The 11,692-nt window shown below is 42.7% G+C and overlaps 1 protein-coding gene across 1 annotated transcript in view; it reads right to left on the bottom strand.

Annotated features, from left to right (window-relative positions):
- Window positions 1-5,293: 5,293 nt before the first annotated feature.
- The window catches only part of lrp6 (low density lipoprotein receptor-related protein 6), a 36,685-nt gene continuing 30,286 nt past the window's right edge, over window positions 5,294-11,692 (bottom strand). Inside the window, exons 16-23 of the mRNA XM_046873273.1 lie at window positions 10,103-10,312; window positions 9,466-9,591; window positions 9,019-9,255; window positions 8,249-8,359; window positions 7,938-8,168; window positions 7,720-7,856; window positions 7,314-7,411; window positions 5,294-6,849 (exon numbers count right to left, since the gene is read on the bottom strand). Of these exons, the coding sequence (XP_046729229.1) occupies window positions 6,546-6,849; window positions 7,314-7,411; window positions 7,720-7,856; window positions 7,938-8,168; window positions 8,249-8,359; window positions 9,019-9,255; window positions 9,466-9,591; window positions 10,103-10,312 (1,454 nt within the window). The 3' untranslated portion in view covers window positions 5,294-6,545. The remainder of the gene's footprint in view (window positions 6,850-7,313; window positions 7,412-7,719; window positions 7,857-7,937; window positions 8,169-8,248; window positions 8,360-9,018; window positions 9,256-9,465; window positions 9,592-10,102; window positions 10,313-11,692) is intronic.

Here is an 11,692-nt window from a genome sequence, read left to right as displayed (position 1 = left end):
TTCCAGGTCCCTCGTGACGTCAATCATATCAAAAGCAGATTTTTAAATAATTCTTTATAAACAGAAAACAAACTAAAAGATGAGCTCGTTTAAGTCGAAAGCTTCATCAAAGCTGTGAAGATACTTTAACTGTAAATAAATTTGTGGATAAGCGATAAAAGACAATGTTATTTATCCTGTAAATGTAAGAATTCTGCACCCGGGCTTTTTTTGTTTGTTTGTTTGGGTTTTGGAGCTTCCTCACCAGAAGTGTTTCACAGTCTATTCCCCCCCCCCGAAAATAACTTTGAGCGTCACATACGTGGACGTCTGAACAGAAGTGGATCGGATGATATCCCCAACAGAGAAGCAGAGAGGACATGGTATAACGGTTTGTGGAAAAGCTGGAGAGTACGATGTGCCTTTTTCCTTCCACCGTATGCAGTTCATGTGGTGATGGTGGTTTTCTGTTGTATGTTTGACAGTTAAAATAAAACTGAACCGGTACTCAGTACCTGCAGTGCTCTGTTTACGTTCACTGGAGCTGAACAGCAGATCCAGAACCGTCACGCACTTCTGATCGTTCTACATAAACTGTGTGTCCAAAACTTTATGGACAGACAATTTCGATACGTCCCATTCCACGTTTAGTCGCTATTTGCTGTCCACGCTTTTGCTCAGATGTTCCACTGGATCACTGATCCAAATAAGTTTTTTTTTTTTTTTTTAAATAGCAGGCCGTTCCAGGTCTTCCACTCCAACTCGTATCTTCATGGAGCTGGTTTTGGAGCTCTTACAGGGAGCATTTGTGGTTGTTTGAGTCTCTTATATCAAGCAAAGGGGAAAATCCAGGCCACCGCCGGTTTGGTGAAGATCCACATGCAGCGTATGGAGGAATCGGGTGTCCGAATACTTTTGGCCACAGAACCTGCGAAGATCCGGCTTTCTCTTTCAGGTTCACGCTCGACGTTTTGGCTCAAATCTCTTGGCTGGGTTGGGATTGCGTGGGCAGCCATTATGTGAACATTTGGTTGGACGTGTTCCATTTGCACACAGTCACTTATTATTTCATTGTGTCTTACTGAAGATCTCACACACACACACACACACACACACACACGGACAGGAGAAGGGGCAGAACTGGGATCCTATTTGTTTTTTTAAAGATGCCAAGCCTTCTGGGTTGTGATTTCAGTCTGCGTAAGAAAGAGCAGCACAATGCCTTCCAGGTTCTCCTGCTGATCGTCTGTGGTAGGAGAACGCCGACGTTGCATGACGCACACGAGACCCGACCCATCGAGCGGTTCTGCGCAGACATCTCCATAGGAACGTCCAGGTGAGGGAAAAAAAAAAGGACTGTGTATGGAAGATATGAACACATGCTTCTTCCAGTCCAAAAAAACAATCCATTAGTCTCGTCTTCTTTTGGGGAAGTTTCCTACCTCAATAAATCGGGACACGAATCTCGGTAGAGATGAGCTGCATGCCCCATCTGATCCACCAGAGTGCACCATCATCTTACTCATAGATCGAATGGGTAAAGCAGGTCCAGGGTTGCACAGCACTCGAGACGATTCAACGTGTTTAACATACGTCTTGCGCGACAAACTTAAAAAGTGTTAGCATGCAGAGATACATGCAAAAGTATTTGGACACCCCACTTTTCCAGCCGCGCGCGCAAAGCCAGCTCCATGACGATATGGAGTGAAGAGGAAGATCTCGAAGCCTTATGGTCGGGTGTCCACATACTTTTGGCCTATCATATTCATGCCAACGTGCAGATGCAGTAGACCAAATCTGGTAAAGCACTAAAAGGTTGGATGATTTGAATCATGGGTAATATTCCTTATTGTGTATCTACACTGCCCAGGGTGTACTGTAGAGCAGATCTGGTAGGGTGCCACCTGAGATGCCTTCATTATGGCTCATTTCTAACAATGAGCTTGTGGTGGAAACGAAGCAGCAGCTATGATGACCAAGATAATGGTTGGTTTCTTCAGCATGGACGAAGAGGATGATGTTGCCTCAGTCACACCACTTCCCCATTAACGGTAAGACCCTCGACAATGCGAGTTCCTGCTGGTACGATTGTGCGCGTGATGAACGTAGGAAGACTCGCAATGCTGTTTTGCTACTGTAGGAGTCTCAAAACAAAGAATGCTACAGTCCATGGTGGAATTTGACCCTCAACCAGCTAGAACATTAGTTTCAGTGCAGTGCCAAATAAAAATGGAGATCCTGTGATTGAAACCCAGAGATGCCAAAGCCAGTCATAAGTTTTGAGAAAGTGTTGAATAGCGTTCTCCAACTGGGATGGTGTCGTCTGTCTCCCCAGTCAAACGTAGGCATCTGTGAGCTCTAGATTATTTAAGAGAGCAGATATTGCAGAGAGCTGGATCATGGGTGATCATCAGCAAAACCATCAGCCTGCCAGTCCATTTCCAAGTTTTTTCATTTCCTCTTGGGTGAATGTTCCGTCATTGTGATGCCATGACCTCGAGTCATTGACCTTCAGACAATGGGATGCAGAGCCATTGAGACTAAAGCTGCAAAAACTCTTGTCTCAAAGACCTACATTTTTTTGAAAAACTGGATCTAGAAATCACCCAACACGCATCTGGACTCCAGAAAAGGAAAAAAAATAAAAAATAAAAAGTGCCTTCAAAATCCTTCCAGTGTCAAGAAAGCCAGTGAGCGTCCAGGGGCGCTGAAGTAAAGCTAAGAAAAACTGCATGAGCCTTTCCAACACAGCTATCACCCAGCAACAGGACCCCCCCCCCAACCCCCACCAGACCCTCAAACAAAAGGAATGAGCGAGTGCTTACACACACTTCCCCTCAGACTTGATGCCATGACATTTTTTTTTCTTTCTTTCTTCTTACCACAGACGAATGGAAACAGAACTGAGGCCTTTGTATTTCTACACCTCAATCTGCTTGCTTAGTTTCTATGAAAAAAGGATGATGGGGGAAACAAAACAAAACAAGATGGAATCCATGAACTTTGAGGTTTTTCTTACACAATAAACACCAGCTATTCATTAACAGGGACAAAGATTTTGGGCTAAAGGAGGACAATTCTTCTTAGATGTTGGATACTGAATTGAGAAATTGATCTTCAGGGGCTTGTTCTTCGTATATCGCTTATTAGATCAAAAACCATCTTTTCCCAAATAGTACCGAGTGACTGCTTGAAGGTCATGACGAATTTGAAAACAGGATTATTAAAGCAGGTAGAATGCAGTAGTGCTCCGTCCACAACAGTTCAGAAAAAAGGTTTGAAATTGATGTAACCTCCAGGATGAGCTTCGAAACATCAAACTATCACGGATCATGTCAAAATCCATCAATGAGAACAGAAGAAACGGCTCATGAAGTGACAATGGAATTATTAGTATAATTATTATTTTTTTTTATACATGCAAACTCTGGCGCCCTCTGTTGAACTAAAAACGAAGTGCAATACCCTTACATTAAAATAAATCAATAAATACTCCTCTGAGGCTAAAGCTCAAATCTCCACAAACAAACGGATGGAGGATATTTATACAATTCAGTAATTAATGACTTATAAATGCTGTCTCTCTCACACTCACACACACACACACACACACACACACACTTTAATGCTGCAGAAAGAAAACACCCTCCACCAAAAAACACTCCACCATAAAACACTCTTTTATTAAAAAAAAAAAAAAAAAAAAAAAAAAAAAAAAGGAAAAATCATTAACAGCTTATAGTAGTTACTGAATGAGCTGTACATGTTCATTTATACAAGTTTACATGTAAAGCAATCAATGTACAAAATAGTTGAGTTAGTGGAATAACAAAATACATGACTTATTTACTAACCAAATGTTGGTCACCTTGGAATATATCCTTGCAAAGCACCGTGATATCCACACACACACACACACACACACACACACACACACACACACACACACACACACACACACACAAAACCCACGAATGATGACACACAGAGTCTTACATGATGAACAGGCCCCCACCGTCCTTCACTATCCTTCAGTCTCCATCTCCACTCTCTGCTACGATCCGACACGCAGGAGCCAAAGTGCTTAATGTTTTACCGCTTCCACATCCTGGGCAGCTTTGACCATCATTTCTAACACGTCCACCACAGATTTAGAAGTACCTCCTCTTATTTTCGGACATCGTAAGCTCTGTGGTTCAAAGAGAGAACAAAATATGCTTCAAAAAAATATATGAAATACAGTAAAGCCGAATCCTGATTAGTTTCATACCTTTGGTAGAGTTTAATTAAAAAGAAAAGAAAAAAAAGAAAAGAAAACATGAAAGTTACAATGGCACCTAACGTAATATTGATTCCTTGAGAACTTGACCCCTCAAACACACACACAGATTTCCGCGCTCTGCCGTACCGGTAACTAACACAAGGTACCCTAAAGTGCAGTAGAGACTGAGGATATTGCCCGACAGCGGCACCGGTTTGACTAATTGGCAACTGAATGAATTGGGAAATTACCCAAAAGCCCTTGCAGGGAGCGCGGAGCGACCCTGAGGGCTTGACGAGGACTGAATTATCAAGAATGTAAACGGGTGGGTTTCCGATGGTACCGCATGATAACGTTTCAGGTTCATCACAGTGAAGGAGGCAGTGGGTTTTGGGCACAACGTGAGGTGGGAGGGGGAAGTGTGTGTGTGTGTGTGTGTGTGTGTGTGTGTGTTGGGGCAGCAGCGTGACAGGAAGTGAAACCTTTAAAGCCAAATGAATTCAGGCCATCACAGCACAGTGACGTTTCGGATGCAGCAGCTACCTCAGTGATGTAGAGACGAGACGAGCAGACAGAACGCGTTTCGTTTGTCCTGTGAGTCGATTACTCCAACACACGGATGGGTGAAACCAAGTCTCTGAAGTTAGAAGCGTGAGCTATTGTGCTGGTGTGACGTCCCTGCAAGTCCTGTGTCAGTCACAAACTGGGAGGGGAGGAAGAAAAAAAAAAACACAAAAAAAAAAAAAAAAAAAAAAACACAGGTTTCTTTACGTACCAAGAACATCAGAGCTGCTCCAGAAACACGTCCCAGTCCGTAGCAAAGTATGAAAACATGAGAACTAACACACCAGGATTGAAAGGCGGGACTTCGTGCTTCACAATACTCCCTGTGCCGTTCTGATTTGCCTCGTCTGACCTTCAGCATGAAATTGTCGTTCTGCTTTTCCCCCCTCCGCTGCCTTACATTTACATTTTTTTTTTTTTAAATAAAAAAATAGAATAAAGCGTATATCGAAAGCGCACTGAAAGCACTGCAAGGATATCATGACGACATTTACAAGTTTTCTTCCTCTTTTTATAGCTTATAAATATGGTATCTATACAATATGTGGTACAAAAATATTTGACATTTTATGGGCACTGGTGTTCTTGGAGAAAAAGAAGGAAAAAAAAGAGCTGCAAATTAAAAAATAAAAACACTCGGCCACAATAAACTTGCTCCTGATTATGTACTGAATGTTTATGATGAATGTTTTGGGAAGAGAATTTCCCATATGGAGTCCACAGTGCTGATGGGTGGTGAGGAGATGGAAGAGGAAACGAGTGTATGTGCTCAAAGATGGAACCTTCTGCCAGGGAGGAGTTTGTCTGCAGTTGTAGTCAGGCATCATAAGAGGAGGAGGAGGAAAAAAAAAACTGGACAAATAAAAAAAAAAATTTGAGGCAAAAGTGAAGATTTTGGTTATCTGCTCAAGACCGTGAAGTGGTGTTTCCTCATCCATCCTGGAGTTCGTTTTTGGAGCCAAAAGGAAATGGATGCTTCGTCTTGATAATCAGTGGCACCACACATCTGTCTCACCAGCCGTCGTCCTTCTTCTTATTGCTACATCTCCCATGGCATTCTGTTTTTGTATTAAAAATACGACAAAGTGAGCAGAAGAAGCGCGCTCTATTTATAGCTTGTACAGGAGCTCTAGGTGGACTGGCTGATCAAAAAATCTAGTGGTTCAGACAAAATGGCCCCACAGCTGAACAGTGTAATACTAGTGTCAGCCACAAGGAGGCTCCAATCTCCCTCTCCATCCGTTCTCTTCGCCTTTTTTTTTGGCATCCAGGGGTAAAAAACCCAACAACCTGCAGTCCTCTCCAGACGTTTCCCACGAGCGCTCGAGCCTCAGAACAGGCAGCTCGATTAACACGCTCTTGGATTAAGGCAACATGATGTCTGTGTGAATTTAATAAAACTTTCTTCTTTTAAAAAAATGTACAAATTATTTTTTAGCAATACAAAGCTCTATGGCATAATCAATAAACGCTGTATAGAAAATATATAAATATGCTTTCTTTAGTTTTTTTTTTCTTTTCTTTTACAAGTATCCGCCACCTCTGCACGCCAAAGTGTCTATTTCCCCCCTAAAAACTGGTTTTCTTGCTCTTTACAGAACAACATACACATCAGTCACTTTTAAAAAAAAAAAAAAAAATCATTTTATGCACAAATGCTATTTACACCGATTGAGATGGCGGGCTGGGTGGGGTAATGTGTTGGGGCATGGGGCGGGGTTGTGGACGTGATTGGCAGGGCTCAGGATGAGTCAGTGCAGGGCGAGGGCGGTGGAGGGTAAAGGTGCTGAGAGTAGCTGCGTTCTGTGTACGGCGAGGGCGGGCAGCTTTCGCAGTTCTCCTCGGCGGACAGGTACTGGCTACGCGGCGTGGGAGGGGGAGGGAACGGCTCCGAGTCATAGTTGGCGTCACTCGTGTAGCCCTTGGCAATGATGCAGGAGGAGACGGGCTGCGCTCGCCGGCCTGGCGTGTAGTCGCTGTCGCAGACGTCTGTGCTGCACGGCGTGGTCGGAGGAGCGAAGTGCCGGTAGCTGTACGGTCTGTAGCTGTAAATATAAACAAATTACAAAAAAGGAGAGAAAAATTTACATTGACATTTTAAGACAAATTACAGCCAAATCTTTTGTCTATTTCTTTTGACACCATCAATAAGTTCTGTCATGCAGGAACAACGCTTTTGTACCAAATATCAGGTCTGAGTGTTTGCAGACAAATAAAAGGACCAGAATTAACTGTTGTCCAATCTTTACAGTACTGCAGTGTATATTTTCTGAATCAAACAAGGAACTAAAAAAATCAGTTCTTGACTAAAAATACACGACATAACCAAAAGTATTGGGACATCCAATTTTTCTGAGCAGAACAGCAAATGGACTCAATGCAGCACGGCATGAACACGCAAATCTTATGGTCCAGCATCCACAAACTTTTGTTCATATAGTTACAGTTGCATATCTGAACAGGACGCGCGTTTTGTTCACAAGAGAAAAACAATGGATTAGATGACTACCTGTATGAGCGGTGTGTGGAAGGACTGTTAGACGAGTAGCCAAACTCCATGGTGTACTGAGAGCGCACTGTAGCTGGAGAAGGAGGAGGGTTCAGGATCTAGATGGAGGGTGAAAAAAAGAGATGATGAAAATGAACCTTGGAGAACAATTGTGTTCTTTTGCGTAGCAAGATCTTAAAAGATAATTATGCTTTATTGGGCTAATAAAAACTAGGCAGCCGCTAATACGTTCACACGCTACAGGATCCAGTTTCCATAAAGACTGAGAGGAATACGTGGGAGTCAGAGACAGATGTTTGGATATTTTTCTTACTCTCGTTCAGAATATTATCTACAGCTGGTATAAAGTTGTGAAGGGAAAAAAAGGACAATGTGTTTGGAGGTGATGTGTGATGATTTTGCTTACAGGAGGGAAATAAGTGCCCTTAGTGCTAGACGAGCTGCTGGAGGATGCCCCAGTCACGTGCGCCCGATCGTACGGTGGTCCGCTGCTCCCTCCCATAATGCTCAATGAGCCAATCACAGACTTCCCACGAGACATGCCTGCAGAAAAAGTGGATGAATCATTACAGAAAGTGCTCAATGTATTTGCGACATGCTTATATAGCCGTGCGTCAGTCTCACCTGGAAGAGAGCCGGACAGAGAGCTCGGGTGTGGCACGTAGCCCAACGGTACAGAGGATGGCCCGTGCACGACAAAGTCGTTGGTCATGGTCTCGCCGTCGTCCTTCATCTGCGGGCACAAGACGCGCTGGCACACAAAGTACACTGCGCCCACAACAAACAGCGTCATCACCACGCCGACGATGGAGCCGATGGTGTTGGTTGGTTGGGGAGAAGGTTCTTCTGTGGGGTCTGTTTATAAAATATCTGCACATTAAAAATCTCTCATTGCAGAAAAACACTGTAATGTAATGAGCATTAAAATATCTTACAGCAGCCAATCTCATCGGAGTTATCCGTGCAGTCCGTGTTATGGTCGCACTTCTTGTGCTTGCCAATGCACTGACCGTTGTTACACATGAACTGATCGGGAGGGCAATGAACTGCAGGAGGGGAAGAAACACACAGCTTACGATAAAATGAAGCACGTACATGCAAACTACATTCTAACTGATTCAGAAAACTTTTTTATGATGTTTCTGCAGATTTCACAGTCAAATTTAAGACCATTTAAGACCTTTTTAAAAGCATTAATAATTAAATTTAAGACCTATATTATGACAACAAACACACACGAATATGTGAGCAACTGGCCTTAACCAAGACCTACCGAGTATCGCTAAACTTGCACTTCGCTATAGCTGAAAAATATAAACCGTTTTTTTTTTTTACGTTTGTTGTACAATCCAAGAACGATCCACTCAAATAAAGAAACTGATTGGCTGTTGCATGTTCGTCTCATTTGTAGTCATAATAGAGTGAATTATATTTGGACCAGCGAAAGAAAAATCACCATGCAAACAAACAAACAGAATAACTCAAGTGCTTTTTCAATGAGCATTAGTGTAGGATTACACGGACATGGGAAAATTAAGACCTGTTTAGAATTATTTAAGACCTTTTTTATACTTTAAGACCCCGCAGAAACCCTGTTTTCAGTGTAAAACTTCTGACAATGAATAGAGAAGTCTGATGATTAAAATGGTTATATTGAGTAATAAACAACCCAAGAGAGGCGATGCATAAGAACCATGAGCTGTACCATCGCACTTGTTCTCGTCTGAGCGATCCTGGCAGTTGATCTCGCCGTTGCAGCGCAGTAAGATGTCCACGCACTGCTTGCTGTCGCACTGAAACTCGTTGTCTGAACACACGGGGCAGTCTTGCTCATCGCTTTCATCTTTGCACTCAACATATCCGTCGCAGCGCCAGGCCTGCGGGATGCAGTCCACCTCTCCCGATGTGCATGAGAACTGCTCCGGGGAACATGTGGGCGGCTCTGGAAGGCACCGGGGGAATAAACGCGTCATGAAAGCTTTTTTTTTTTTAGATTAATGACTCACTCTTCTATCTACACAGATTACATTCTGTACTTGAACAGGAAAATGTGTTAATCAGCTTATTGTGGGTTACAATATTTATTCCAGTATGACAATCACAATTATTAGCTGGAAACTACGCACAGAATTTGAAGATTTATAAACATTACCTCCACAGGAAAGCTCATCCACCAGGAGAACCAGGTGAACAGGGCAGGAGCAGCGGGTCGTACCATCTCCCTTTACTATACAGATGTGGGAGCATCCTCCATTGTCTAGGGTACAAGGGTGTTTATCTAGAACATAGAGTATGAGAGATGTAAATCCTGCTCATTGTAGCAGATTCATTGCCAGACACAAACACACGCTCGCGCACACAGGAACTTTATTTCATTTGAAAGGATACCAGATCAGTGTACATTTGCATGCAATGAAAACAGCAAGCGCTTCATTGGATACACATACTGTAAATCCGAAACTTTCCCAAAACATCTGTGTACTCCTGCACTAAACTAATGGTGTTATCAGGGATTAATCATCCATTACCTTTTTTCTATTTCATTTAAAATCAAGTTAGCATGGTCCATTTCTCTTACAGAAACAAATCGATACAATCTCCTCCATCCTGTTTATCAACAAGACCCTGCGTTCAGCTATAGATGGCCGCACGCACATGTTTCCAAGTAAAACCAGTGTTTGTCGAGTGCCTCATTCTTCCTATGTAAACGTTAAATAATGTGGCGCAAAAGAAAGCCATGATCAAAGACAAAACCAGCACGGCAGAGACCCGTCATCTCTAACACTTACTGTACTCATCCATGTGAAGCTCGTGGACAGCGTGGATGTCTGTAAGCGCCGTAATGCGAGCTTGGATTTTCGTCCGGCCCTCGCGCGTTGTCTTGTCGATGCGCTCGATCATCTGCTGCTGCCGATCGATCCAGTAGAGGTGATTACCGAACACAGTCAAACCCACTGGCTGCAGTATGTTTGAGTCCTCGATCACAATCCGATTGGCGCCTGGAAGGTTAAAAGAAGGAGGGGGGAGGGGGAGGAATGGAAATTGGTCAAGGAAACTACACTGATTCTTTAGTCTAACATGTGCGGGAAACAGAAAAAAAATTAACCGCCAGGGAAACGGGATATATTTGGACTGGGGAAAGTGATTTATAGTGTTTTGGCACTAGGCAGCGTTTTGCGTAACAATCTAATGTGGGACAGCGGAGGGGAAATCATTTTTGCGTGATGAGAATAATGGGTCAAATGTGTCTGAATCAAGGCCAGACCTCACAAAAAGCTTTCCAGCAGAAAATGAGTGAAAACACACATATATGGAGTAGTAAAAAAAAAAAAAAGTCTACAGAACACTACTTGTTTCTTCATTAGAGCTAGAAGGAGCTTTGAGGTAACCATGCCCTCTCATTTTCCCCTGCTTTCTCTAATCTACGCTGATGATAAAAACCTGTTGGTGATTTTACACTTAAAGGTTTGTGATGATGGAAAAACATTTTAGATGGAGTTGCATATGCTGAAATAATTAGAGCTGAACAACTGAATAAAAAAATAAACCATTTCGATTGTACTACAGGCTTTGCCTCACCTGCAGTCACACTCTGCTTTCCACACTAAGGTTAAATAGATGTGTGGATTTTTGGAAAGAGAAAACATTTTCTTTTCATTTCACCCCCCCGCTCTGGTTTTGTGTGTCCGGAGCCGGTCCTTTCCTTCAGTTTCACAATCGTACATTTAAAAAAAAAAAAAAAAATTGTAAATCTGCTGTGCACATTTTTGGCCGTGCTCAATTTCAGTAATATCAATCCCAAAAGATCATTACTAAACACAGGTGTGAATGGGGCCATGTATTTGGTAATCCAGGCTCTGTCTACGCCTGATCGTAAACGCCAGGGTGCTACGGTCATTAAATCTACGAATGATTTATGATCGGATTTCATTACACTGCATGCACAAAAATCTTTTGGACATCCGAGCATAAGACTGGACATGGAGCTGGCTTTGTGCACAGGGGTATTGTCATGCCGGAACAGGTTTGTACCTCCTAGTTTAACTAAAGGGAAAATTTCATGCTAGCTCATCCAAAGATATCATATACAACTGTGCTGAAACACCTGATGAATGTCAGGTGTGAACGGACCGTGGATCTCTTTCGAAGACGCTTTGGGATGCATTTGGGCATGTTATATTTGTATATGTCACTGGCAATGTGTTTCTAACATCAAGACAGTCCCCAGGTTTTGTGATTTGGTTTTGTGATTTCTGAGCTGCATTGCATAAATAAGCCACCACATTCTTTTGCATTTATGCTTTCCATTCAAAACAATCTCAGCTTTTTAATATAAAAATGCTGTTTGTGAAAGTACCTGTGTCTACTCGTTTTCACAG

This window comes from Silurus meridionalis, chromosome 18, assembly GCF_014805685.1.
Source record: "Silurus meridionalis isolate SWU-2019-XX chromosome 18, ASM1480568v1, whole genome shotgun sequence".
NCBI classification, from domain to species: domain Eukaryota; kingdom Metazoa; phylum Chordata; class Actinopteri; order Siluriformes; family Siluridae; genus Silurus; species Silurus meridionalis.
This window is presented reverse-complemented; position numbering and strand designations above follow the sequence as displayed.